Source organism: Frieseomelitta varia, unplaced genomic scaffold (assembly GCF_011392965.1).
Source record: "Frieseomelitta varia isolate USP_RPSP 00005682 unplaced genomic scaffold, Fvar_1.2 scaffold_433, whole genome shotgun sequence".
NCBI lineage: Eukaryota > Metazoa > Arthropoda > Insecta > Hymenoptera > Apidae > Frieseomelitta > Frieseomelitta varia.
Genome location: NW_025110183.1, coordinates 176952 through 202730, shown reverse-complemented (window position 1 = coordinate 202730; position 25779 = coordinate 176952). Strand labels below are relative to the sequence as shown.

The following is a 25779-nucleotide window of genomic DNA, read 5'->3' as shown; positions in this document are numbered from 1 at the left end:
TGCGTTTTTAAAATGATTTTATTATACTATATATGTACATATAGATTATTACTTACAAAATCTTACTAATTATAGAATTTTCATAAATCAATTTTCCTAATTGTAGAATATTCAGAACTTCATAAATTAATAATAAGTATATTAATTATATACTAATTATGTAATATAATAATATATTATATTATTAATTCATAAATTAATAATAAGTATAATAAATTAATAAGTTCATAAATTAATTTGATATAACGTGAATCACGAATAAGTTCATCAAATATGTTTTGTGTAAAAGCGTAATAGTGAGACATGTAGTTGTTGATTAAATAAATAATGATTAAATGGAAATTCATGTTAAAAACTGTGAAACTTATTTTATATACTTTTAACGATATTTTCGATTCAAATTCCACACATACTTGCCGAAAAAATAAATACATACGTATACATACATATTATTTGAACGAGTGTTTCGATCTTTCAAGTAAAAATTTTAAATCTTTATTTCTGCATTTTATGGATGAAATGAAGGATTAACAGGATTAAAGTTTAGAATATAAACACAAAAGATATACTGCAAAAGTTCATAAATTAATTCTTTCAATTAATATTTTTGCAAATGAAAACTTTACCGTTTTATGGATATTGAAATAGTGCCGCATAGAGATGAACAATAAGTTTAAAATCTCTTTGTCACACTAGTGCGCTTTTTGCTCATCAAGCAATGTAAGTCTCTCCTTGTCATATACCATTGCCCTCCTTTTTCAGATAGATGCCATCTATCAGCAACAACTAGAACTATCTGCACAGACGCAGACGACGTATATTATCAACCGATAGTAACTCTTCTTTACCATCTTTCAAAACGTGTGTGTGTGTGTCTAATCTAGCTGCAATATATATGATAAACGCCATATTTGTTTCTTTAAACGTATATATTTCAATCGCAAAATAGATCCAGATAAGTTATCGTTTGAATATATATTTATAAAAAATCCAATTTTGACAACGTTTCATTAAAATACTTCTTTTTGTAAGAAGTATGTCAAAGATTTGACTAAAATAGACGAATAGTAGCAACGGTTGTCAGCTGGGAGTGTGGCGGCTCCTGTAATCCGGCTACTCGGAGGCTAGTTATGATGGAGGGTCTGAGAGCGGGGGTTCCTGTTGGTGCGGGACTCACGTCGACTGGGCGTCCGCGCTAAGCTCGCCATCAATATGGGCATCCTGGAGGAGTTCGGGATGGCCAGGTTGGCTAGGGAGAGGCGAACCGGGCCAGAGGGGAAACCCAGCAGCCAAAAGTCTCCGTGGCGGGCAGTAGTGGGATCGCGCCCGGGAGTGGGACCGCAGTGACAGCCTGGTCAATATGACTCGACTCATAACTTTTTTTTTATTTTTTTTTAACTTTTTCATCTTATTTTAGATAACAAATACCATGTACAATGTTTAAACACATCTATTAATTTTTTACAATGCAAATTTCTTTGAACTCTTAAAGCATGACAGAAGTCTTTAATTGCTATATGAAATTTTCATTGTTTTTCATATTTATTATAAAAAAATATATTTATTTTTCATAAATATTTTGTTGTTACTTTATAAAGTTGAAAAAGTCGCTTAAAGATTGCAACTATCACATATTTTGACCTGCTTTTCTGTTTTATAATTATACATTTGTTCCTTCTTATAGATTCTTGATATTACTATTTTGATAGTTAATAAAGTTGTTTTATATTATAAATTGTTTAAAATTTTTTTAGACAAATAATTGAATAATTTAAATTGAGGATAAAATAGAAACTTAGTAAAAAAGCTTTGGTCAAGTAATGTGTGTTATTAATAATCAAATATTTTAATAAAGATGTTTCATTTTTTATATCCAAACATAAATTTGTGTATCAAAAGGATTTCAAGTCAGCTACACAATACTCAGTATATATTATTAAATTGTATATTTAATATTTTAAAACTAATGCCTTTATTTGTTAATATCATGTAAATGAAATATTTCAAAGTTTGAAAAATAAGAAATATTAATAAAAGAAATATAAATAAAAGAATACATACGCTTTTATAAGTTAGTTAAAATATAACTCAGTTAATCTACTGATTTAAAAAAAAATATATCAAACTGATGAATTAATACTACAATACTACATATAGAAAATCTATTTATTCTTACATTATTATTCAGCATTTTCTTTTTTCTGTTCTTTACTTTCTTTTCAATGGTATAAAAGGACATTGACATTATACTTAATATATGGGTTGGAAATTGTATAAAAAAAAATTCATAGAATTTCAGAACACTATTATTAAACAAGAAAATATGTGAAAAAATGCAAGCTATACAATGTAATTGTTTTTATAATTTCTGTTTCTCTTTCTTAGCTTGTTCAGCAAGTGCTTCTAGACGATCATGTTCTGCAATTAAAGCATCAACTTCACTCATGGGAAGAATTCTTGTAATAGTTTTATTATTTTCTCTTGTTAAAGTAACCATTTCCACTGAAATAGGATATAATAAAAATAGTTAAAAAACTAGAAAATTTCACATTTATAAAATTATATTTAAATTATATTACCTTTGTCTCCTGACAATTTATTAAGATCTAATGTCTTAGATAGCACTTTTATAGCCAGTGCTTTTGCTTCCTCTAATGTAATATTGTTGTTATCATATTCCTGCTTCAATGATGATACTGCAGCGGCAGAATTATGTCCAATACAAGTTGCTTTCCAACCACCGTAATTTCCACTTGGATCTGACTGATATAATTGGTAACCATAATGTTTATCCCATCCCATATATAAAATGGAAACACCAAAAGGCCTTTTTCCACCATACTGTGTGTATGCTTGTTTTACATCGCAAAGCCAAGAAACAAGTTGTTCGCAAGGAATAGGTTCTCCATATTGTAACAAATAACGTTGTGCAATTAAACGTAGTTCATTTGTTAATACATTAGCATCAGAAGTAATGCCAGCAACAGAACACACAATATCATCATTGAGTTTGTAGATCTTTTCAGAATAATACACTTCATCCAGTAGCTTATTTATATTCCGTCTTTCTGCTACAAGTAAAATACCATCAGTTGCTAAAATGCCAAGACAAGTACCTGCATGGCTTATAGCTTCCATTGCATATTCCACTTGATATAGACGACCTTCAGGAGAAAAAATCGTGGTGCGCGTATCATATCTACGAGCCTGTTGGCATAAAAAAGAATAACATATATTTCATTTAAACTTTTAACAAATTTTACATATTATATAAGATAAGTCTTATTGAACTTTATTTCAATATAAAAATATACTTTCCATGTAAAATACTAATTACAAAAACTCAATTTAATAACAAGATTGTAAAATAAATGGTAAAAGCTAAAATAAATGGCACTAGCTTCTTATATAAACAATAGTAAGCAATAAATTTCCAAACAGAATATTAGTAAATATTTAAACATTTTATTGTTTAAAAAATTCTGTTAGTGAATGACAATGCAATTTATGTAACCTCTCAGTTTTAGTCAAAGATAGCTGAAAGATTAATTGCAAAATAATATTAAATTAATACTTCTTTATATTTACCATTATATAAAGTTTTTATTACGACAGTTATAATATTATGACGAGTGAAATTGAAAAATTGACACTAGCAATCACAACTGATTTGTATAAGTCGGCTTTTTGAAGAACTTCAGAACACACTAGGTGAGTTTGTTCCGAAAGTTGACAAGATTTTGTGTCAATTTAATGCACAGGTATGTTCTACAATAAAATTATATAGGAACACACAAATAAATGTTTTATTTTCTGGGTTAAATGTTTGTAGAATAAATAAAATGAATAATAATAAATAATAATAAATAAAATTAATTAAATTATATACATATATATATATATATAATAATAAATTTTAATATATATAATAAATATAATATTTATAAGTACCTCATTATAAATATTGCATTTTTCTATTCTAAATCGATAACCGATATTAATGTAAACGTTAACACGAAACATACATATGATATCGGAAACTTCGTTTTCTTGAAAAATAATTCCTACTTTCGACTTTAACGATCCAAAATATTCCTGTGTGAATATATATATATATCATTTCAGTATATGTACCAAAGTATCTAATTAATACTAATCCAAATCTAATGTTTATTATAGCTTGTAGTTGCTTTTTTCATTATGTCGTAATAAAATAGTTAAAAAATGTCCTAATGCAATTTCTGAAAAGAAGAAACTTGTCGACAAATCATATCCTATTTTTTTTTCCAAAATCGTTACGATTCGATCGACTTTTTAAAATTTTTTAATTATTTGTTTTCGATTATAGCAATGCGAAAAAATCTTCAATCCAAATCAAATTTTTTTAATTAACATTCATGTCTTATTTTATTTATAACTGTTATTATATTTATTATTTATTAATTAAAAGGAATATAATAATGAAGAAACAAGATATTTAATATGATAATTCTCACATATATTAATCATGTTAGATGATTAAATATATAGTCATATATTTCGATATTTAAAAAGAAACAAAAATTACATTACAAAATTCTATGAATAAACTGAAACTGAAATAAACTGAAACTTGTATATATTATAAAAAGAAACGTATATATATAATAAATAATATGTATACGTTATAAAGAAAGAAATCACAATGTTTATTTTCTACTCCTGTTCATAACCATAGAGAGAACTTAGATTTTTTGTATTTTTAGGTTTCTCCAATTCTTCTTCCTTCATACTGGAATTCAAATATTGATAAACTCTAGTGAATCCTCTTCCAGTAGTAATTTTTTTTGCTTCCCCATAAAATTTTGGTGTCATTCTTAGATTTAATCCTTTTGCTTCTCCATAGAATTTTGTTGCCATTTTTGGATTTGACCCAATAACATTCTGAGATTTAGAACTATTTCCCTTATTTAAATTTGGTTGAAAATTATTTTCTTGAATATTATTGTTTTGTGCTTTAGAAGTACTTCCTTGAGAAACATACGCATTCATTTTAAAATCATTCTTTGTATCTAAAATGTTTTGTTTGACTTCAAAAATGTCTTTAGTTAACATAGCAGCATTGTCTTCTTCATTGGAAATATTCTTTTCGTCATTTTTATTAAAACTATTTTTCGAAATATTATTTGTGTCAAAAGTATTATTTCTCAAAGAATTTCCTTCAAACTCTGCTACTTTATAACTATTGTTTATAACGAGAATATTTTCTTGTTTTGATGAATTACTGTTGTCCTTCATATTGATTTTATCTAACTTAGATACCAGGCCATTAAACTCTTTGTCACATAATATTGCTTTAGAAGGTTGTTTAGGTGCTTGCAATGGCTCTTCAGGGTCTATTTTCTTTCTTGCAATATTTTCTTGCAATGCATCATTGGTTTCCTTGTTCTTTCTAAGAGCTTCCAGTCTAGCTCTTTCATATTGTCTGAATTGTTTCTTCTGCGATTTCGTCAATCCAATTGGAATTCTCAGTATATCTCTGTCTTCTGTTGCAGCCATTGGATCATATCTAAATGTTTCACCACTACTGGTGCACTCTTCTTCAGTCTGTATAATGCTTTCAGACTTATATGTATCTTCTTCTGTTAAAACTGTTCTAACGTTTTCCTCTGAGTCAAATGAGATATATTGACTTCTTATGTGCCCACTTGATGGACATTCTGCCACATGATCCTTTACAAATAAACACCAAAATTGAAAACTGAAAGCTTACTTTACTTATTAAACCTTAAATTTATTTATAGAGTAATACAGCTAAAATATTAATAATAACATAAAGAAAATATTTAAGAAGTATATAAAAAATTATGTAAAAATGCTTTTTAATTCACCTCAAATTGTTCTGGATTAACCCTATGTGATGAATCAAAGATACAAATACTTTTGGCATTTTTAGGATAATTTCTGGCACATTTCATTAAATGAAGTTGGAATCTGGACTTTCTAATACGATGTGTTTTGTCATATGGGCAAGTAAGATAGTCATCCATATTATTGATGTTTCTCTAAAAAAAATAAAAATAAAAATTATGAACACAAAATTTACATATATATTTACATATTAATATAAGCTAAGTTATGTTAGTCTAAAAAGTTAATCTACAAATACTGAATTAGATGAAAATTCTTTTTTTCTTTTTGTTATTAAACTAGGCAAAAGTTAAAAATTTATAAAAAAAAATATAACACTTATTATTATATTATAAAATTTATTATATCATCATTATCATTATTATTATATTACTATATTATTATTATAATAAAATTGACTGTATTATTATTATTACATTATTATGAAAATACTTATTTATAGGAAAGAGAATTAATTTCAAATACGACGATAATAGCTAACGGAAACGATAACAGAGAGAAAACGAAGTACTATTTCTTCATTGTTTACCTTTACGCAGTTTTGTGATTATTTTGTATTGGGTTTATCAGAAAGATAACTGATGGGGACTGCTCTCTTTGTTTAAGGACATCTTATATCACATAATTATACCTTATTTCAAGCAATTTTTAGTATATTTTAAAGTTTACTACACAGAGTGTAGGCGTTCCAGTATTTTGTGATTGCCACAAATTGTTTATAGTTATTTAACCAATAGTATTCACGATTTATAACTCGTCAAGGTCAAATTGGACCTGCCCTTTTTTTTTCTTTTATCATCGCCCAATGGCTTTCACCGAATTGAATTCAAACATACAAAGTGAGTAACCCACTGATTCAAAAGTTATACATGTATGAAAGTGTGGCATCACTTGTAAAATTACTCAAAATTACATTTACAATAATTGTATTACAAGTGTAGTTTTAGTAATTAGTAATACTAGGTAATTTTATAATTGGCGCCATAATATGTGTGTATATATATGGAGGGAAATAGATATTTGTATATATATCACATATTATTTATATCTAAATGCTTAGTCAAAATTATATGTAATAATTCGATTGTTGTTATATATATGTAATTTTTAACAGAAACGAAATTGTCCAAAGTGATACAAGTTTATACAAGAATATCTTACCAAAGATTATGAGAAAACTTCATAAATTGTTCGTATAGATAAAAAGATAAAACACTTTTTTTTTTATTAAACTTTGTTTAATTTCAGTCAAATACCGAATCGCACGATATACACAAATAACTTATTTTATTTTAATTATCAATTGTAACCATCAGTTTCTAATTAAATCTCGAACATCCTACACTAAGTCCAGTTCAAAGGAAAGTTCTATTATAACAGAATATTAAAGCTGTACAGTCATCGATAATGAAACAGTTAGTTAGTTTTGCGAATTGGGGAGGTTTTTAATCTTTAAATAAATTGAGAAATGAACGAACACAAGTACAACAAATTTTACGAATTGTTAATTCTCGTTGCGGGAATTGTTGAAATGATAATGGCCGTACGACGTTCTTTTTCAATACAGAGTGTCGAATCTGTAATGTATGTGATTTAAGCTCTACCACCACTATCTCGCAAGAAAGGCACACGCTTTCCTCGCGCAGTATGGCTCGCTTGATTCCAGTCGTGATCTGTTCGACCACGTTAGTTCGAGGAGGTTTTGTTTCATTTACAAACGAAATCGTGCGCAAATAATCCAAGATTCACATCATGGACGACGAGTGGGGTACGTATAAATCGATCCTCAAGCATTGAATTGTCACGCAATTGTATGTTCGGTCAAAACGGTGTAACCATTTTAACCTTCAACTTCGCAGATGTCGAAAACGCTGAGGCGAAATTCGACCTCGCTATCAGATCCAACAAGTGGGAGGGCGAAGACGAAGACGAAGACGTCAAGGTTCTACGTTACTAACTTTCCTATTTTAATATTAAGCATACTGATTTTTCAAAATCTCCCGTTCAGAAAATAGGCTATAAGTTATGGTTAACCTTTCTATAGATCCAGTCAATATAACTTAAATGCGCGACAATTGGTTATCCTCTCAGCAGATTTGTCTCAAATTTGAATTAGGTAAAAGTCAAAATGACGGGGATGTATTTAAATCGATGTTTAAAGTGATTAGAAATGTGCGATTGTTAGCTAAACGTGTTATATACATTGTTAAATTTAATTCTATATGGAGATGAGTTAATTCTTAATTTGTCGAAAATTTTAAGGCAGTATCATGTATATAGTTGTATAATATTCGAATATCTTTATTTACGTCTTAACAAAATTGAATTCGTCAATTTGATAACTAACAGAAATTATCGGAATGTATTCAAGTATTCATGGATTCATATAAATTATAAATTGGTGATACAAACTTGATATAAAAGTGATACGAACTTAATATAGGTTTAACATATATTAAAAAATTAAATACTTGTACAATGATTTTAAAAAGAATCAATCAACAGGATAGTTGGGAAGATGTCGAGGAGGAGAAGAAAGATGTAGAGAAACCTGCAGAAGTGCCTAAGGCTAAACCAAAGCCAAGAAAAGCTTTGGCAGAAAGAATTGAAGAACGTGAGGTATAATTAAATTTTTAAATTTTCTCATTTAATTAAATTGTTTAATTAGTGATTTAAAAATTTAATTAGAAATTTAAAATTTTAATCTTATCAATTATTTTATGTGAGATAACTATAATTATAAAACATTTCACAAATTAGAGAAAACAAAATTTCATTTATTCTGTACTTCTTCATGAACTCCTTTTTCTCAGTTTTAGCACCTGTATATAATTGAAACTTTATAATTTTGGAATTTAATTCTCTTTCATTACTAACTTGTATTGTTCTTGTGTATATTCACTTATGTTATTTTCTTATTACTGTATGTATTCACACATTTCAAGTGTTTATTTTTCAAAAATATTTTAAATCTTTTTAATTATAGAAAAAAGCAAGAGCAGAGGCAGAAAGGAAAGCTAAAGAGAAAGAGGAGGCATTAACACCAGAAGAGAGGAGAGCAGAACAATTAAGACGTCAAAGGCTCCAAGAAGAAGCTGACTTACGCCTTGCCATGGAGACTTTCGGTTTGTCCAACCTTGTTGATTTTTCTCACCGCAAGCCGCACAAAACTGAGAAGAAATGACTTCACTAAAAAGTTTTACTTATTAACTCTTTGCACTCCTCTTTTTTATTTAATAATACATATTTTAAATAATGAAATTATGTGGTCATTTTGCCAATATTTGATATAAAAATGTTATCTTTTTTAAAAGTATTAAAAAAATTATACCCTTTCCGGTCAAAACGCTCAGAGGTAGATGTAGCTTGTTAGTCGTAGCTTACTCAGTGTAGCGGAATGTAATAATAAGATGATTGAAATTACACAAAATTAACTAAAGGACAATGAAATATATGAAATTATAGCGAAATCGACCTACTTCCACGAGAATCTTTTCAGTGACTGTTGCTTCTAACTAAAGAAATTTTCGACTGATTGATCCAAAAAGAAGTAAGGATTTTTTCTATTTAAGAACTTTATTCGTTGTTTATATTTCAAAAGTAACTTCACTGTATATTATTCACGTATAAATGTCTCAAGAGTGCAAGGATAGATGTGAAAACAGAGCCGTCCGAGCGATAACAGTTGAAAACTCTCTATATTTGGAGATATCCAGACTTCGATCGGAAAGGGTTAAAATATCTTATTTTCAAACAATTAGAATATATGTATGATTGTATTTTTAAAATTTTTGATTTTGCTACTGCAAAGGTGTAAATTATTTTGTAATTTTACATAAAATTGACATAAAACAGATCTAAATTATAAAATAGAAAGTACAGTAGCTTATTAGCATAAATATTGAAGTATATATTTATCAACATTGTTATTTGTTTTATAATCTTGTTTAATTTTAAGTTTGGCTTCAACGTTTGAAACATATTTTCAATATGTCTTTCTTTATCTTTGAATCTCCAGTTTTCAAATGATATTAAGTTCAAATGATAAACAGTTGAGTTAACTAATGTAAAAGTTTAAAAAACTCTTACATTTAGATCTTAAAATCTTAAATTTAAGTTTTTAAATTAAGATGCTCAATTATTTCTTGACATGAATTTTATATTTTTGAGATGTATTTTATTTTAGTTTAGTTTAAAAAAAAATCAATTGAAATCATTCCAAAGATTGTATTTATTCAAGATTTGATAATTGGATCGCAAAGAGTTGATTCCACATTCATGGCTTAATGCAAATTTTTAATGGCTTAATTATATTTTAAAGCTTTATCTTTCATAAACTAATATATAGTATGTTTGCCAGTATTAAACGTTATTGATGTGAAAATTAAAATGATTATTATGTAATTTTTAAATACATTCCATTTAGTAAAATAACTGTATATGAAGTGACATAACATAAAATTAATAACAGTTTTTGGTTGGACATTTTTTTAAAAGAATAATATGAAATATTTTTTATATAAATTAGAATTAGAGTAAAATAGTCATGAAAAAATTCTGAATAACTTTTATATATTCAAAGTATTCTGTTTTCATGTTATTGCTATAAAAACTAAATAGATTTATATTTAAACTCTTGAATACTATATTTACTATTGCAATTACAATAGTGAAGTGTTAATTATTGGACATTCTAACATTTTTAAATTTAATTCAAGTAAAAAAATTAAGTTAATGTCAGGAACTGTACCAGAGATGTAAATCATGTATCTCAATGAGTTAGTATAATTTTTCAGGAATATACAAAATTGTTATTGTATAAAAAATAAACATTTCTATTTCATAAAAAAATTATGCAGACGTGTCTTATTTATCAACATTGATCTCCTGTACCGTTCCTGATAAATATTTAATTTTAACAACAAAATATTATATATTATACAAATATAAAACAAAATTACTTGCCTATTAAAGTAAAGTCTTGTGCAATTAAAATTATAAATAATATTTTATTTAGGAAATATATTTCAAAATGTCATACATATAATTTTACATATTGAGCAAACGAAGATTATTATAAATCCAATTTGTAAGACGTAGATAAATATATGTTTATACATAATTAACATGTATGTAATACATGCATTATTTGACCATTTTTATAATAAGAAATTTTATAGAAATAATTATTTTGTGATTAGATGACTAGAAATTATGATTTAATATTTCTTTCTTAGGTGTAACCGAAGAACTTGCATTGAGCCTGGATACGACAGTACCTAACACAAAAGAAGAATTCGAGCAGTATGGAAGTGTACTTACACAGAAATTAAATCAGGTTGCTAAACATGCAGAATTTCCTCCATTTGGAGAAGAACTTATTAAATCTGTTGCTCTTAATCGTAAGTACATTATATTAAAAGACTATGTACGCATAGTAATAATATTTTAAAAGTTTTTCAAAAAAAAAATAATTTTTAAAAAATTTTATTACAGTAGTATAAATTTATTTCTTCTTTATTGCAAGCTCATATTAAATAAATTAATATACTTTAATAATACATTTTCTCACGTATTTATTTTTATATATTTTGAATATTAATAATAGATATGGAATTATATTAATTTTGTTTACAGTATCCTCGTCACATTTGAAAAAAGTCAAAACATTGATCGATAATTTGTTGATCGAAAAACAAAGAATCGAGAAAGGAGAGAAGGCGAAAAAGAACAAAGGCAAGGGGAAAGCGAAACTGAAAATTGAGGGTGACAACACTCTTTTAAGCGAATACGGCGACTATGTTTATGATGACTACGACGATTTTATGTAGCGACCTTTTCACTCCATATTCTTATTATTCCCTAATTCCTTTTCTAGTCGCCTAAATACACGCAGATGGTTATTAACATTTTTGCAAATTTTATATCCTTTATTCTCTCTATTCGTATTTTCAGTCTTTTAATTTTTAAATATCAGTTCGAGAATGGTTACAATCTTAAATACTTCATTTCTTAAATATTCATATTTTATATATATAATATATATTATATATTTTGTTTACGTGTGTGCTGATGCGCGTGCGTATATTTTGTGTGTAAAATATATATTATATATATAAAACACTAAAAATATAGTACATCTGACAGATGTAAAGCAAGTTTAACACAGAGTGTTAATGTGTTTTAAATATAATTGGTAAAAACTATATTAATATTTTCCCTAATTAATTTAAGTTATTAGTAATATCAAGAAATTGATAATTTTATAAATATATATACTAATAATGAAGATTCGGATAGCGAATAGTATGAAAACAGCAGTAACAATGTTCATAGCAGCGTTGCGCAAGAAGTGAATGAGTTGGTGAAAAATATAACTTGTTGATCATGGGCATGAAGATCTTCAAAATGAATTTTATGCGCATGTCTCAATAATCTTCCCATACAAGAAACTATATATGTATATGTATGTATATATACACAGTTTCTTATAGTTTTATATTAACAAATATGCATGTATAGTTTTATGGCTATTATTTTCATTATATATGATATTGTTTAAATGACACTTTATAAAAAGAAACATACTTTATTTGAAAAGAATTTATGAAAATCTTCGTCGCAAAATATGAGGAAAATTAAAGTTAAATTGAGTTAGTACTTTTTATTAAGCTTTTTATTACATAGATAGAAGATATGCATAGTGAAATGAAAAAGTTACATATATATTTATTAATCGAAAATTTTGCTCGAACATGGACGAAATCTTGACGCTTACAACTATCTCATAGAACTCTTTACATTTACCGCAGTAAAACTAAGAGAATACCGTTTATTTTACGATAAACTAAGTATATTGTTTTTTGTTTTATTCTCTTCGTAATAAATTTTAATTGTTAATAAACTTGTTCTATTTTTTTTACGAGTACAAGCTGCATTCTTTTCTTTGCTCCGTTAGATCTGCTAGGTTTTGGTTATAGCAATAACTAATTTTCATTACGCCACAACTTATTTTTCTTAGTTTTATTGCAATAATTTTTAACAATATACTTTTTATTATTAATATTAAATAAATAACATGGTAGTTGTTATTTTCATTCTAATAGACAACTTCATCACAATCTGACAATATATATATATATACAATAAATATTTTTAAATTTAACATAAAACTATTTCTTTAAATTTACGGTACTATGGCACATTTTTCTAGTTTGATTAATTCGAAAAAAAGTAAGAAAAATCGTTTCTATATTTTTAAAATAAATAATATAGTTCAAATTATTTCTTTACTTTTGTTGAAATTAAAAATACGTTGCATTAATATAAATATAACATTTCGCGCAATAACATTATTTTTTAAAAGTTTTGACAAATATTTAAAATATTAATTTTAAAAATTTCGTATTTTTGCTTATTGTAGTACTTATTATTAAGTACTATATTATAAATTAATATTAAATCCCTCCAAAATTATTAGCTCATAATGCTTTACAATTTTTAAAATAATATTTAACATTTAATTTTTTATATTATTTTAATTTCTTTAATTCTCTTTTTTAAGACGACTTTTTAGATTAATATATCTGTATATGCAAAATAGAAAACAAGTTTATATTTTAAATTAAAATATATTTCAATCAAAAGAAGTGAAATAAAATGGAACAACAATGGAAATAAATAAATATAATAATTATTGTTAACTATAATTAATAATATTTGGTAACAATTTGTATAAGAGGAAATATTTTTTCTTAATATTTCTTGTATCCATATGAATACAATATGTATGTGACGATATATTGATAGCGAGGATCGTTGAAAGCAATTAGCTCGATGCCATTTTTACTTTATTTATGAACGATTTATGGTAAGGACTCAATTTAATCTGCGTATAGTTAATAAGACCGCAAGTGGCAAAGCTATCCAGATATCCAGTAGTTAGTTATCGGATATTAAAGCATTGTTTGGAAAAAAGAGTAAGTGAGGATAATTTCTTCTAATAATATCCATATTTATATCTACATTTATGTACTTTAGAATTTCATAACAAAAGCGCAATCTGTTATACGTGACCATCAAAAATTTCTAAGGAGATTTGATTTAGACGTAACTATTACTCTCGCTAATAAATTTTCTATTATTTATCTTTAATTTTTTCCTATATGTTTATAAATTATATTTTAATAATAAGAAATAAAATATGACAGAAATAAATAATTAAATATATGATTAATAATATTTGATTTAATAGCTTTAATTTAAAATTATAATTGTACTTTATGGCATGAACATTTTTTAAAGAATAAACAATATTTTTTAATACTGTAAGAAGTTTAAAAAAAGTAATTACAAATAGTAATTAATCAAATATTATTCAAGGAATGCAACTTTTCTTGTTTGGAATGTGAATCATTATAAAAAAAGACAAATGAAAATGCATTAATCTTCTTGATACCTGAGGATCTTGCTAATAGTACGAGTTAAAGGAAAACTTTCATTGAATTTACATGTATTATTCCAATCGTCAACATTTAAAGACAATATCATTGCACCTCCAAAATTGTTTGCACGAATCCATTCAGCCTAAAACATAATTAAAATATTTTGTTGTCTCTAAGTTTGGAAAGTAAAAGTAAAAATAGTGTATGTAATACCTTATAGTAAACGCTTGTAATATCGTCGTAAGAGATCCATTCTCTATCTTTGTAAGCATAGGGAACTTTACTTTCTCGTTCAAAAACGCTTTTTGCACCATTTTGAAGGAACTCACAAATTATGGGATACGAAACAAAACCTACATTTCCCAATTGTCCAAAGCCATTTGCTGGTGCGAGTAAATCATGATTCAACGGATTGTCCAGGCTATAGGTATGACCGTAGGTAGGAATACCCACAATTAATTTTTCTCTTGGCATCCCTTTTGAAAGCCAATAATGAACTGAGAAATTAACATTTAAGGTAGAAAGATAGCCAGATTCAGCAGCGCGTGAGAAAAGCGGTGCATTCAGTCCAGTAATTGGATAGTACCACACATAAAAATGATAGTCATATGACATCAAGTTCACAAAATCTACATACCTACGTAATAAAAGAAAATTTTGATAAATTTTGTATAAATATTTACAAAGTGAAAAAAAATAATTTTATTTCATTTAAAAGAATATTTTTTTATAAATAGTCTTAATAGCTCCAATTGCTAATCATTATTTGCGATTATTCAATATTACTTATATTGCAAAAATAACATGTAGCATTTGCTTACTTTGCCATTTCTGCGACTATATAACTTTGATCAACAATAGCTTGGGGAGCAGCTACCGCAACAGATAAAATCAACATTTCTTTGGCGCGGTAAAATTCTCTTCGCAATTCCTCTAATAATTGTACGAAACGAATCTTTTCACGTTCATCGGCTCCGAGCCATGCAGGGAATTCCCAATCTAAGTCTAATCCATCAAACCCAAATGTCTTTGTCACATTTAAAACAGACTTTATAAATCTATATAAAAAAAAAGAATATGGTGTTTTCAATGCATCTTATACGCGAACAATTAAAATAAAAAATAATGGAAATTACCTTTTCCTATTTGCATGATTTTTTACCATTTCTGAAAAACCTAAATGGAGCTCATTACTACCGCCAGCACTAATCATGACCCTTAATTGAGGTTGTAGCTTCTTCAAAGCAATGACTTCTTTGTAGATCAATGAATTGCTGCCCAAATCAAGGCTGCAATTCACCACGCCCGCAAAACCCACGATAATATGCGTACAAAGATAAGGGTCAATGTGCGACGGACTGAGCTCCCAGAACGTGTTCAGGTCGCTCGATATGGTGTAATAACAGACAATGATCTGCCTATGGAAAAAAGATTTTATTTTAAATAACATGAAATTCTTTTCATATCTGAAATTCTTAACAATAATATTTATAAGCATTTTCTTGAAACATGTATCCTTTAAACAACAAACTATTTATATTTAAATACCCTGAGGAATTGGTGTAGTAGTGTTGTGGCGAACTGATGCTGTTGTTCCTGTCCGCATTCTGGTTCTCCTTCGTCGACTCGGCGTACATCCGAGCCCGACGTAACCACGTAGCAATCTTGGCATTGTCCGCTGATGTTTCTGTATCAAATGTTTTCGCTCTTGGAGAGCGAAGGATAATAATCCCTAACCACGCACGTGTCACGAAAAGAGCTCCAAGTACCAAAGATACTAATACCAAGCAAACAATTTGTGTTCTCCAACGTGGTCTAAAACAAGATATGAAAATTTATATTAATTTCTAAATCTGAATCACTGATAAGTCTATGTTTCATATAGTGCAAAGCAAACAAATGTATGCAATAAATATAATTAATAATTTAATATAAAAAAATATATTTCTTAGTTCTATATACTTGAAGCTTTATGTAAAACATAAACTTGCAATTTATTTTATGTGCACTTATATGCAATATAACCCATGAAGGTTTCTTGTATCATAGTAAATATAGAATAATCAATAACCACACCTGTAACATTTGACATACACTTATATGTTCACATATATGGCTCATTATACAGAAAGAAAAATACAAAGGTAAATCTTATGAAAAAATGTAATATTACGTGATACAATTTAAATATGAAGATAAAGATAACTATATTATTTGATAAACGAAGTTTATATTTCCCATAACATTGTAAATATATCTTATAAATGTTTAGTTTCAAGAAAATTAATAAAGAAGTCGTTTCTTTCAACTGGGATGAAAATCTCAATTATAAAATATCTCAATTTATAAAACTTAGAAAATCAAGAATAACAGAAAATGCAACTCACTGGCGAACGTCTGTTAACAATTCATATTTGGCCTGCGGCACAGGAATTTGGTTAACCATTGAACGCACAATGTTCGTCGAGATTGACGCTTGAGGACGCTAGCCCTCTAAGGGTGGTTTGCCACTTTTATTACTACGCCCAATGCGTTATAATATACTGGAATACATATGGATATGAAACCTAGAAGTATAGAAATCTCTGGGAGAGTAGGGTCATACTGCGCGTAATAGATCTATTCGAATAGACAACAAGCGGGAATATTTAAAATTTTCTATCTTTTTTTATTAATTAAATTAACTACACTTGATTTCTAACTACTTCGTCACTAAAATTGGAATTAAATAATAATATTATTAATTGTAATTACTAAGTACAAGTCTCAATTATTTAATATAATTATCATTATATTAAAAATATCCATATTTTGACATTGACTCTGACATTTTTCACAAATGATAAAACTTAAATTATTTTCTTGTTTTATTTGGTTATAAATTTGATGGAAAATGAAAGTGAAAATCATAAATATGCTTGGAAGATATATATTCTTTATACATATATAGATATATATTTGAATAAGTATATTTTTGGCAAATAACATAATGTGTGCTATTATATAATGAGTACAAGTTCAATATTATACATATATACGCATTCACATACATATATTCACATATATATATTAAAATAATATTGCTTTTTCATTATTTTTAAAAAATATTACATTCTATACATATTCAACATTAAAAAACATTGTAAACATATTTTACATAAAAGAATTGAGATTAGATTTTATAAAATATAATATTAAATATAATATTAAAAAAAATCATCTTAGAATTTCAATCTATTTGAGTCTTACTATCCATCATTTCTTATTTTAAATGAAACTTAAATCACAGATCATTAGTAACAAAAGCACAGAGATGGAAAAATCTTAAGTTTTTAAGAATATTATTATGTAACATATATAAAGTTCAAATCTTGTTAATTATATATAATTGAACAAAATTTAATTATATATAACTAAATTATATATAATCAATAAAAACTATATAAAAAACATAAAGATAATACAAGATACCCAATCATGTAAGCAATGTAGAAAGATAAAAAAGTAAAAGATAACTAGCACCTTTATTCTTAGTTAAATATTATGAAAATCTATCATAGAAATAAGATATGTAAACGAATTGGAATACCTTGAAAATTGATGTTATTTGCTTACATGTTAGGAAATCAAATAAGTTTATACCATAATCATTTATTGAGTTCTGCTACCAACTAATGCTTCATCTTCTGGTTTAGGAAAACGTTTATAATGTTCTCGTGTCACCAAATAAACTGCTAATCCACCAAAAAGGATTAAGAGAAGTCCAATTACATTAATTAACACTGCTTCACCAACAAGTTGTGAATAATCATTTCTGAAATTATAATAATTATAAATTAAACAATAAGTTATTATAATGAATAAAATGTGTGTTAATACAGAATTATATTGATAACAATACAAAAAATATTATTATAATCAAGGTATTTACTTACCCTAGAGCAAAAATTGCTTTTTCATTAAGCCCTAAGAGACAAGAAGCAATTACACCAACAAATCCTGTAATTCCAAAGTACACATGAATTGGCATGTAAGCGGATCGTAATGAAACTTGTAATCCCGGAAACAGGAAAGACAGAAAGCCAGCAAGCCACTAAAATATTAAAATAGTTATTTAATTTTTAAACAATTATATATAAGTGAAAAATGAATAAAGAGTTACCTGACAGCAAAATAAAATTACACTAGTGATCCCAATCCAACTGTGAAGACTATACATGTTTGGAATTGGTACTGGATTCAAGTTGTGGCTGTCAAACACAGCCACAAGAGAAATTACAACTAATGCTATAGTTAATAACATTATGCCTGCATGGATCAGTTTCAGTCTTCGTTTTCGAGTATTTCTTTGTGTTCTATATATTAACATACCTAAAAAAAATTGAAGATAATATTGAATAAAAAACATAATTCAGTGTTTTCAAAACTTTTCTTAAATTGTTAAATTATTGCTGTACCATTGGCATATAAAAAAACGAATCCAATAACCATTAAAAGAGGATGCCAATTGAATTCTAATGCTGGATTAGAACTCCAAGTAAAGCCATGTCTATATTTACCACACCAAATTACAACCAAAATTATTAGTATTGCTCCAATGATTTCCATTAAAATAGTGAGTGGTTTAAAACCCACAAGATTTGTATGTGATTCTCCAATTTGTTCCATATCTGAAAATAATTATGCAAATTATGTAAGTTAAAGTTTTGGAACATTATAAAAGCCAAAAGCAAAAAAAAATTAAAAAATATGATACTATAAATATGATACTATATTATAAAAAAATTAATTAAATATGATACTATACATAAATAATTAAATTTAACATGAAAAAAAGTTTCTAAAATAAATATACCCAAACATACCCAAACATATTTGGTATACGTATGGATAATTTGTTGACATAATTTAATTAAAAAATGAACCGTATCCTTTTTCATATGATCTTATATAATATATTATGGATTTTATTATGTTATTATCTTATTATTTTTATTATCTCATTTTGTCTTTCTCGTTTCTTTTAGTAATATTCTATAATAATTAAAAATTTTTCTCATATTTTACTATTATAAATTAAAAAATTTTTATTTAAAATTTGTATAAAATACACATTAAATTTTCCATTTAATTATATACTATATATATATATATACAATATTTAAATTATATATGTACTAAATTTATTTCATTAACATATGGTAACAATTTTTTCAACTTTCTTTTTATTTTAGAGATCTGAAAATGTGTACATAAATATTTGTTGACATAAATATGTTATATACATATAAGCATTTATAAACGTAATAACATTTGATACATTAATAATTTTCTTCTACGAAGTTGATTGTTTCTTTTATGTTAGATCTTATCTAAAAGTTATGAAATTTATGTCTTGTCATCATTCTGCAATATATTCTGTGATAATTGTTTAAAAATAGCATCTATAAATCAACAAGTGTTAAGTCGATATATGAATATAACTGAATGTATTAAGTTATTAGTATTTAACATTATTGAATTGGAAGACTCGAATTATATGTAAATGAAAATAAAAAAGAACGAAATGCAATGCTCGATTAATAATAGTTCTATATGAAATTGGCCACTATACCTGACACTTTCTACAGGAAGATTTCGAGAAAAAATCAACAGGTACTACGCAGGTTCTCCAACGACGTAAAATGAACTATCGATTAGAAATTAGGAATGTGTTATTTAAATTTATCGCATTTCTAGTCAATATAAAAACTAATTGTAAACAAATAGTCTGATTTAAAATAAAATTACTTAATTCATTTGTAACTATAATTTAATTTTTCATACAAATTAATTTTAATTTCAAATAATAGAGATAAGTAAAGAAAATAGAGATATAGTAAATTATTGAAAACGAAATACATACGCTTAATTAAAATAAAAAAACAATTGCCACGAATGGCAATTTAAAAATAAAATACAGTTTATAAATAAAGTAAATTTATATTTTAGAATCACGTGATACAACAATAATATACATGTAATATGATACAACGTGTTATTTATCAAAAATTATGTTTGGAAATTAATTTTTACTTTTATTTATACGATAAAAAAAAATTTAAGACATATTTTTTCAAATATTAATTTTTACTTTGAATTGTAAATAAAAGAATTCAAGTGAATGTCTTCAAAAATATTATACAAATTTATTATTTTTAACTTACTTTTAAGATTAAAATCTAAGATAAGATAAAAGCAACGTTTATCATTTCTCTTAGTAGACAAATTACATTAAAAAACTATAAAACCAATTTTTATTATTCTATAAGTGCAATTTGATGACAATTTATTATGTGGAAATTTTAGTAAATTCATTCCACAATGCAATTACAATACATAAATGAAGATAACCTTAAAAGATTTTAAGAAAAATAATTTACTTCTTAATTAATGGCATGTACATATATTGTTAGTATTAAAATATTGCAAAATGATGAGAAAACAAAGATTCTTTTTAAATTTAACAAAAAATAAGAAGATTACTGTCTTTTTTGAGAAATGTTTCTCAGATGCTACTGCACCTAATAACAATGAGAAAACAACACATTTCGGATATAAAACCGTCAAAGAAGATGATAAAGTAAAAGAAGGTATGTTTTATAATTTATCTGGACAATTTTTTCATTTTCCTTTGCTATATATTATAGTCAACTATATATAACAATATTGTATGTAAACATACAAAGATTCAAAATATAATAAAGTTTGTATAATTTTAGTTTCATAAAATATAGTCTTATAACTAATAAATGAAATAACAGTGTATGTAAATTTTAAAATATTTCATATCATTTTTAATCTTATTTTTATGATGTAAAATTTATCATTTTTTAGTATATACAGTTTTTGAGAAAGTAGCGAACTCTTATGATAAAATGAATGATGCTATGAGTTTCGGAATTCATCGTATTTGGAAAGATATATTCATTCAAAGGCTTGGACCAACTCATGGTAGCAAATTATTAGACTCAGCCGGTGGCACAGGTGATATTACATTTCGATATTTAAATTATTTAAAGAATATTCCTAATCACCAAGGTGTAAAGAGTTCTGTGACAGTTTGTGATATAAATGAGAATATGTTAGAAGTTGGTAAAGTAAGAGCAAAAAAATTAGGATGGGTAGATCAAAATGATTTTGATATTGAATGGATGCAATGTGATGCAGAAAAACTTCCCTTTGAAGATGATTCATATGATGCTTATACAATAGCTTTTGGAATAAGAAATGTAACACATATTGAAAAGGTAAATCAATCTTATAAAATTTTAATTAAATTAATATTGAATTTGAAAAATATATTCTTCTTCAAGTGCAGTTTGTATTAGTGCTAAATTTGAAAATGAAAATCTCAAGCATAAATGCATTAATTAAATTCCTATAAAAGCTTATTTTTTATGATGGAAAAATAATATTATAGGTACTTTCTGAAGCATATAGGGTACTTACACCAGGTGGTTGTTTCATGTGTTTAGAATTCAGTCATGTAGATAATAATATTCTGAAATGGTAACTAGTTAATCTTGAGATAAAGTAAAGATTATTTGAACTGGATAGTTATACATTACAAAATAAAATGTTTAGGTTCTATGATCAATATTCATTTCAAATAATACCTGTGTTGGGTACACTCATAGCAGGAGAATGGCAACCCTATCAATATCTTGTTGAGAGTATTAGAAAATTCCCAAAACAAGAAGAATTTAAAGTAAGTAATACAATGTGATAATAATGTGGTATTTACATTTTTAAGTTAGATATATATTTAATTTTTAAATATTATTTTAGCAACTGATTGAAGCAGCAGGTTTCAGAAATGTAACACATGAAAATTTAACTTGTGGAGTAGTAGCTATTCATTCAGGTTTTAAATTGTAATAAATAGTGTTATTTAATTGTATTAAATAATAAATTTCTTATATTCTTTATTGTATCAAAAAATTTAGTATAGATAAAATAAATTATTATATTGTTACATTTATTACTTGTAAGATAAATCATTTATTAAATATAACAATTTATTGAAATACTACTACTAAAAATAAATCATAATTTAGATGTTATTTCGAAATAAAAAATTTTTTATTTGTTTATCAATTACTTCTTTCTGTTCTTGAGTTAAATCAGTGATTTCAATTACTGTTGGCTTTTTATTTGCATTTAATTCTAATTTCAGGAGTGCATCCAAAGTTTTTACCTTTTGTTCTGCACTACGAAAATTCTGAAATATTTACACATTTTTTATGAAATATAAAATGCAATGAAAATATAATAAATATAAATAATATAAATATTCAAAAATATCAAATAATAATTCAAAATACCATTCTAAGTTCATGCTCAATTTCTGGGTTTTTTCTTAACTTCTTTTTTAATGAGAATTCTTGGACACTAAAACCTATTAAATTTTCTAGAACCTAAAATCATAAAAACTGTAGTTATTCAAAACATATTGAATTTTCTAATAAATTCTTTATTTTAAATAAATTATAATTCAACACCTTATTTGAGAAAGAAACTTCTATTATTCCGGTACCATCTGCTACTACAGCTTCCAAAATCCACAATGAATCTTTTTTTGTTAATTTTCCAACAACTTCAACATGACCTCGAATTGTTCTAAAAATAGTTTCGGTGACTGTTTCATTATTTATATCGCGTATAAATTCGCAAATTTTTGGTTCTCCTGGAGTATTTATTACTTTTGTAAATTCTGTAATTCGTCTATTTATTTTACTCTTTTTCAAAGGTACTATTTCGGGAGGAGAACTTGGAACCTGAAATTGAAAAGATTATCATATAACTAAAATGTTAATTTGCAAAATAAAAAGTTGTAGTTTGTATTTCTTAACAAAATATATAAATTATGCTGAAATATTAAAATAAAATCCATTACACTTCTTTTTTCGCCAGTTAATAAAGATTTTGGTTTTTCTTTTAATTTTGAACGAGAAACTGATGAATCTGATTTGATAGTAAACAACTTAGAATTTAAATGTGAAGAATTTTTTTTCTCAATTTTTCTAGAAACATCATATTTTACATCTGTTACTTCCTCGTCATTTATTATAATAATATCATCATTTCCTTCTTTTGGCAAAGTTCTAAAAGGTGTAATATTTTTCTGTTCTACTTGTGTTTCTATGAGTTGTCTTTCATCAATCTATAATAAAATTTTTTTGTTAAAACATTGATTAAATTTAAATTTTATATTAATTAATTTTGTAATAATTTCAGTTCTTAATAAAATAAAATATTGAAATAACCATTTCTAAAAGACAATCGTCATCGTCTAAGATTTTTTCAGTTTCATAATTAACTATTTTAATTTCAGTGTTAGTGTTTTCAATTTCTGTTTGAAAACAATCATCATCAATAAATACTTTTTCATTTTTATGATCTTGATCTGTTTTAATTTCAGTGTTAATTTTTGTCTTAATTTCTGTTTCAGCAGAATATTTGTTACATTTTTTATTGTCTTTTTTATGGGAATCTTCAATTTTAGAAACATCTTCAAAATTTATCTCAAAATCTTCTTCAAAAAAGCTATCATCTATTTGTGGTTCTTCATGTTTAATGGCATTTGATTTAGTGTCATTATCATTATAGGGGTCAGGATTTTCTGGAAGATTTCTGGAAATAATAAATATACATGTATAGAAATCAATATCAAGATTTTTCAAAAATATAATTTAATATTTAATTTATTCCAATTGGTTTATTTCATAACTTGCTTTTAGTTTTTTTATTGCTTTTTTTGAATTTTTAATAGTAATTAAAACTCACAGAGCTCTGGCTAAAACATTTTCCAATGCATTGGGTATTAATAAACTATCTACTTCACCACCAATTCCTTTTAATTTCCCTTCTTCTAATAACAGTACACCTTTGCGACATTTCACTGGACCCATTATCATAACTTTATATCCTGGTAGTAACATATCCTTAAAAAGAATGTTACAGTACCTTACACCATTATCATCTTTTTAAAATATCTTTTAATTTATGTTTTTAATAAAGAAAAAACTAATAGTGTTATTTTAACCCAATCAGATGTTTATTATTGAAAAAATGTAATTAACATCAACATACATTTAGTTGAGATATATAACTATATTCAATTCCAATTACATCTTGCAATCCATCTGTTAATCGTAATTGCATCATTCTTTTTTTAGGAGGTTCCCATTTTTCCATTTTTTCTGCTTCAGATAATTCTACTTCTGAGATATGAGTATTTCTAATTTGTTCTAATTGTTTATACTTTGACATTGCAATATCATACATTTGTTCTACCTAGATTATTATAATAAAAATAAATAATTTTTTTATCTACATAAATATACTACATATGTTGTATACCTGGAGAATGTAGTTCTCATTTAATACAATAAATTTTTGTTCTGAAAGATTGTGTGGTAAACTTCCATTCTCATTATTAATTTCACGTAAATCACTAAGTTGCCACTGTACCTTTACAAATTGTAAAATTTCTTGTGGGCTTGACTGGAAATAGAATTAATTCTAATAAAATGTATCATAAAAACTTATAATTTGGCGATTTAATATTTATTCAAGTTTGATTTTAATAATTGTACTTTAAAATTTAAAATATGCTTTAAATACATTACAGAGTTTTACAAATATTTGAAGTCAAATATATATATATATATATATTTAAAATTAATATTTACATTTTTATGCTGGTCTACATAAAACTCTATACAGTCTCTCAACCATTCATTATTCATTGAATAAAATTCTGATTTTAATTTGCTTTTTATTTGTCTAAATATGTTTTCATTCATATTTAACACTGTATTTATATAAAATTATAATACAATCTAAATCTTTGATGAATGACCAATAGAATATTTTAATTCCGATTCTTTTTTAACATTTATTTTGACACTTTTATCACATTATGTAAACAATTTCCTTTGTTGTTTGAATATATACACAATACATATCTATAGAAATTAAGCAATGAGTAATAAAAGAAATTTTATTGTTCTTGTAATATAAATTTTATAATTTTAATAAACCAAGCTTTAAATAGAGACACATGTCAAATGTGAGGTTATGTTTTAAAAGCGTTAGTTCCTGTCAAAGTATTCAAATTATTTAAGTGATATAAGAGGAAACAATATTTTATTTATTTATATATGTACTTGTATGTCAAATGGCATTTTTTATCTAATAAATAAAATATATATTTATTAATATATCTTTAGTCTAATAGTTTTATATATGATATTATATAATATATATGAAATAATTATGACAATCTTCTCAATTTATAAAAATCTTATAATGATTAATTTTTTTTTAAGATTCATAAAAAAATAAAAAATATTTCTGTTTATAAAAAAAATTATATTAC

At 25.6% G+C, this 25779-nt stretch overlaps 6 protein-coding genes across 8 annotated transcripts; 2 read left to right on the top strand and 4 right to left on the bottom strand.

Annotated features, from left to right (window-relative positions):
* Positions 1-2288: 2288 nt before the first annotated feature.
* Positions 2289-3748, bottom strand: LOC122532091 (proteasome subunit alpha type-4). The gene is made up of 3 exons (XM_043660554.1): positions 3589-3748; positions 2580-3207; positions 2289-2502 (listed from the first exon to the last, which is right to left on the bottom strand). Exons 1-3 carry the CDS (start codon positions 3589-3591, stop codon positions 2360-2362), a joined length of 774 nt encoding a protein of 257 aa, XP_043516489.1. The 5' UTR covers positions 3592-3748; the 3' UTR covers positions 2289-2359.
* Positions 3749-4475: 727 nt separating this feature from the next.
* On the bottom strand, positions 4476-7092 carry LOC122532087. 3 transcript variants are annotated; one of them, XM_043660549.1, is made up of 3 exons: positions 7072-7092; positions 5871-6044; positions 4476-5712 (listed from the first exon to the last, which is right to left on the bottom strand). In XM_043660549.1, the coding sequence occupies exons 2-3, from the start codon at positions 6027-6029 to the stop codon at positions 4696-4698; spliced, it is 1176 nt and encodes a 391-aa protein (XP_043516484.1). In that variant the 5' UTR covers positions 6030-6044; positions 7072-7092; the 3' UTR covers positions 4476-4695. The 3 variants fall into 3 exon arrangements, with proteins under 3 accessions (XP_043516484.1, XP_043516480.1, XP_043516483.1); XM_043660545.1 differs by lacking the exon at positions 7072-7092 and adding an exon at positions 6440-6663; XM_043660548.1 differs by lacking the exon at positions 7072-7092 and adding an exon at positions 6542-6663.
* Positions 7093-7517: 425 nt separating this feature from the next.
* On the top strand, positions 7518-11817 carry LOC122532092 (eukaryotic translation initiation factor 3 subunit J). The gene is made up of 6 exons (XM_043660555.1): positions 7518-7678; positions 7770-7852; positions 8416-8529; positions 8897-9035; positions 11148-11312; positions 11548-11817. Exons 1-6 carry the CDS (start codon positions 7663-7665, stop codon positions 11739-11741), a joined length of 711 nt encoding a protein of 236 aa, XP_043516490.1. The 5' UTR covers positions 7518-7662; the 3' UTR covers positions 11742-11817.
* Positions 11818-12554: 737 nt separating this feature from the next.
* Positions 12555-19366, bottom strand: LOC122532095. The gene is made up of 11 exons (XM_043660558.1): positions 19220-19366; positions 18812-19024; positions 18517-18725; positions 18290-18447; positions 18009-18168; positions 16742-16839; positions 15903-16169; positions 15491-15772; positions 15176-15412; positions 14568-14991; positions 12555-14496 (listed from the first exon to the last, which is right to left on the bottom strand). Exons 1-11 carry the CDS (start codon positions 19257-19259, stop codon positions 14353-14355), a joined length of 2232 nt encoding a protein of 743 aa, XP_043516493.1. The 5' UTR covers positions 19260-19366; the 3' UTR covers positions 12555-14352.
* A 1197-nt stretch (positions 19367-20563) lies between these two features.
* LOC122532089 (2-methoxy-6-polyprenyl-1,4-benzoquinol methylase, mitochondrial) lies at positions 20564-22380 on the top strand. The gene is made up of 5 exons (XM_043660552.1): positions 20564-20986; positions 21231-21643; positions 21817-21905; positions 21981-22104; positions 22185-22380. The coding sequence occupies exons 1-5, from the start codon at positions 20827-20829 to the stop codon at positions 22272-22274; spliced, it is 876 nt and encodes a 291-aa protein (XP_043516487.1). The 5' UTR covers positions 20564-20826; the 3' UTR covers positions 22275-22380.
* Positions 22378-25488, bottom strand: LOC122532082 (recQ-mediated genome instability protein 1-like). Its single transcript, XM_043660528.1, has 9 exons — positions 25091-25488; positions 24759-24902; positions 24489-24692; positions 24183-24340; positions 23663-24029; positions 23293-23559; positions 22898-23173; positions 22721-22813; positions 22378-22617 (listed from the first exon to the last, which is right to left on the bottom strand). Exons 1-9 carry the CDS (start codon positions 25202-25204, stop codon positions 22450-22452), a joined length of 1791 nt encoding a protein of 596 aa, XP_043516463.1. The 5' UTR covers positions 25205-25488; the 3' UTR covers positions 22378-22449.
* Between the last annotated feature and the right edge of the window lie 291 nt (positions 25489-25779).

Coding starts and splice junctions, on each gene's coding strand:
- LOC122532091 (XM_043660554.1), bottom strand. Junction 2,503..2,579: donor TAAATTGTCAGGAGACAAAG/GTAATATAATTT, acceptor ATCCTATTTCAG/TGGAAATGGTTACTTTAACA.
- LOC122532087 (XM_043660549.1), bottom strand. CDS start 6,029: ATGGATGACTATCTTACTTGCCCATATGACAAAACACATCGTATTAGA. Junction 5,713..5,870: donor TTAATCCAGAACAATTTGAG/GTGAATTAAAAA, acceptor TTATTTGTAAAG/GATCATGTGGCAGAATGTCC.
- LOC122532092 (XM_043660555.1), top strand. Junction 9,036..11,147: donor CCTTGCCATGGAGACTTTCG/GTTTGTCCAACC, acceptor TTTCTTTCTTAG/GTGTAACCGAAGAACTTGCA. Junction 11,313..11,547: donor TAAATCTGTTGCTCTTAATC/GTAAGTACATTA, acceptor TTTTGTTTACAG/TATCCTCGTCACATTTGAAA.
- LOC122532095 (XM_043660558.1), bottom strand. CDS start 19,259: ATGTCAACAAATTATCCATACGTATACCAAATATGTTTGG. Junction 19,025..19,219: donor CGTATACCAAATATGTTTGG/GTATGTTTGGGT, acceptor AATTATTTTCAG/ATATGGAACAAATTGGAGAA. Junction 18,169..18,289: donor AAAGCAATTTTTGCTCTAGG/GTAAGTAAATAC, acceptor TTATAATTTCAG/AAATGATTATTCACAACTTG.
- LOC122532089 (XM_043660552.1), top strand. CDS start 20,827: ATGATGAGAAAACAAAGATTCTTTTTAAATTTAACAAAAAATAAGAAG. Junction 21,906..21,980: donor GATAATAATATTCTGAAATG/GTAACTAGTTAA, acceptor TAAAATGTTTAG/GTTCTATGATCAATATTCAT. Junction 22,105..22,184: donor CAAAACAAGAAGAATTTAAA/GTAAGTAATACA, acceptor ATATTATTTTAG/CAACTGATTGAAGCAGCAGG.
- LOC122532082 (XM_043660528.1), bottom strand. CDS start 25,204: ATGAATGAAAACATATTTAGACAAATAAAAAGCAAATTAAAATCAGAA. Junction 23,560..23,662: donor ACGATTGTCTTTTAGAAATG/GTTATTTCAATA, acceptor ATTTTATTATAG/ATTGATGAAAGACAACTCAT. Junction 22,618..22,720: donor TTGAGCATGAACTTAGAATG/GTATTTTGAATT, acceptor TAAATATTTCAG/AATTTTCGTAGTGCAGAACA.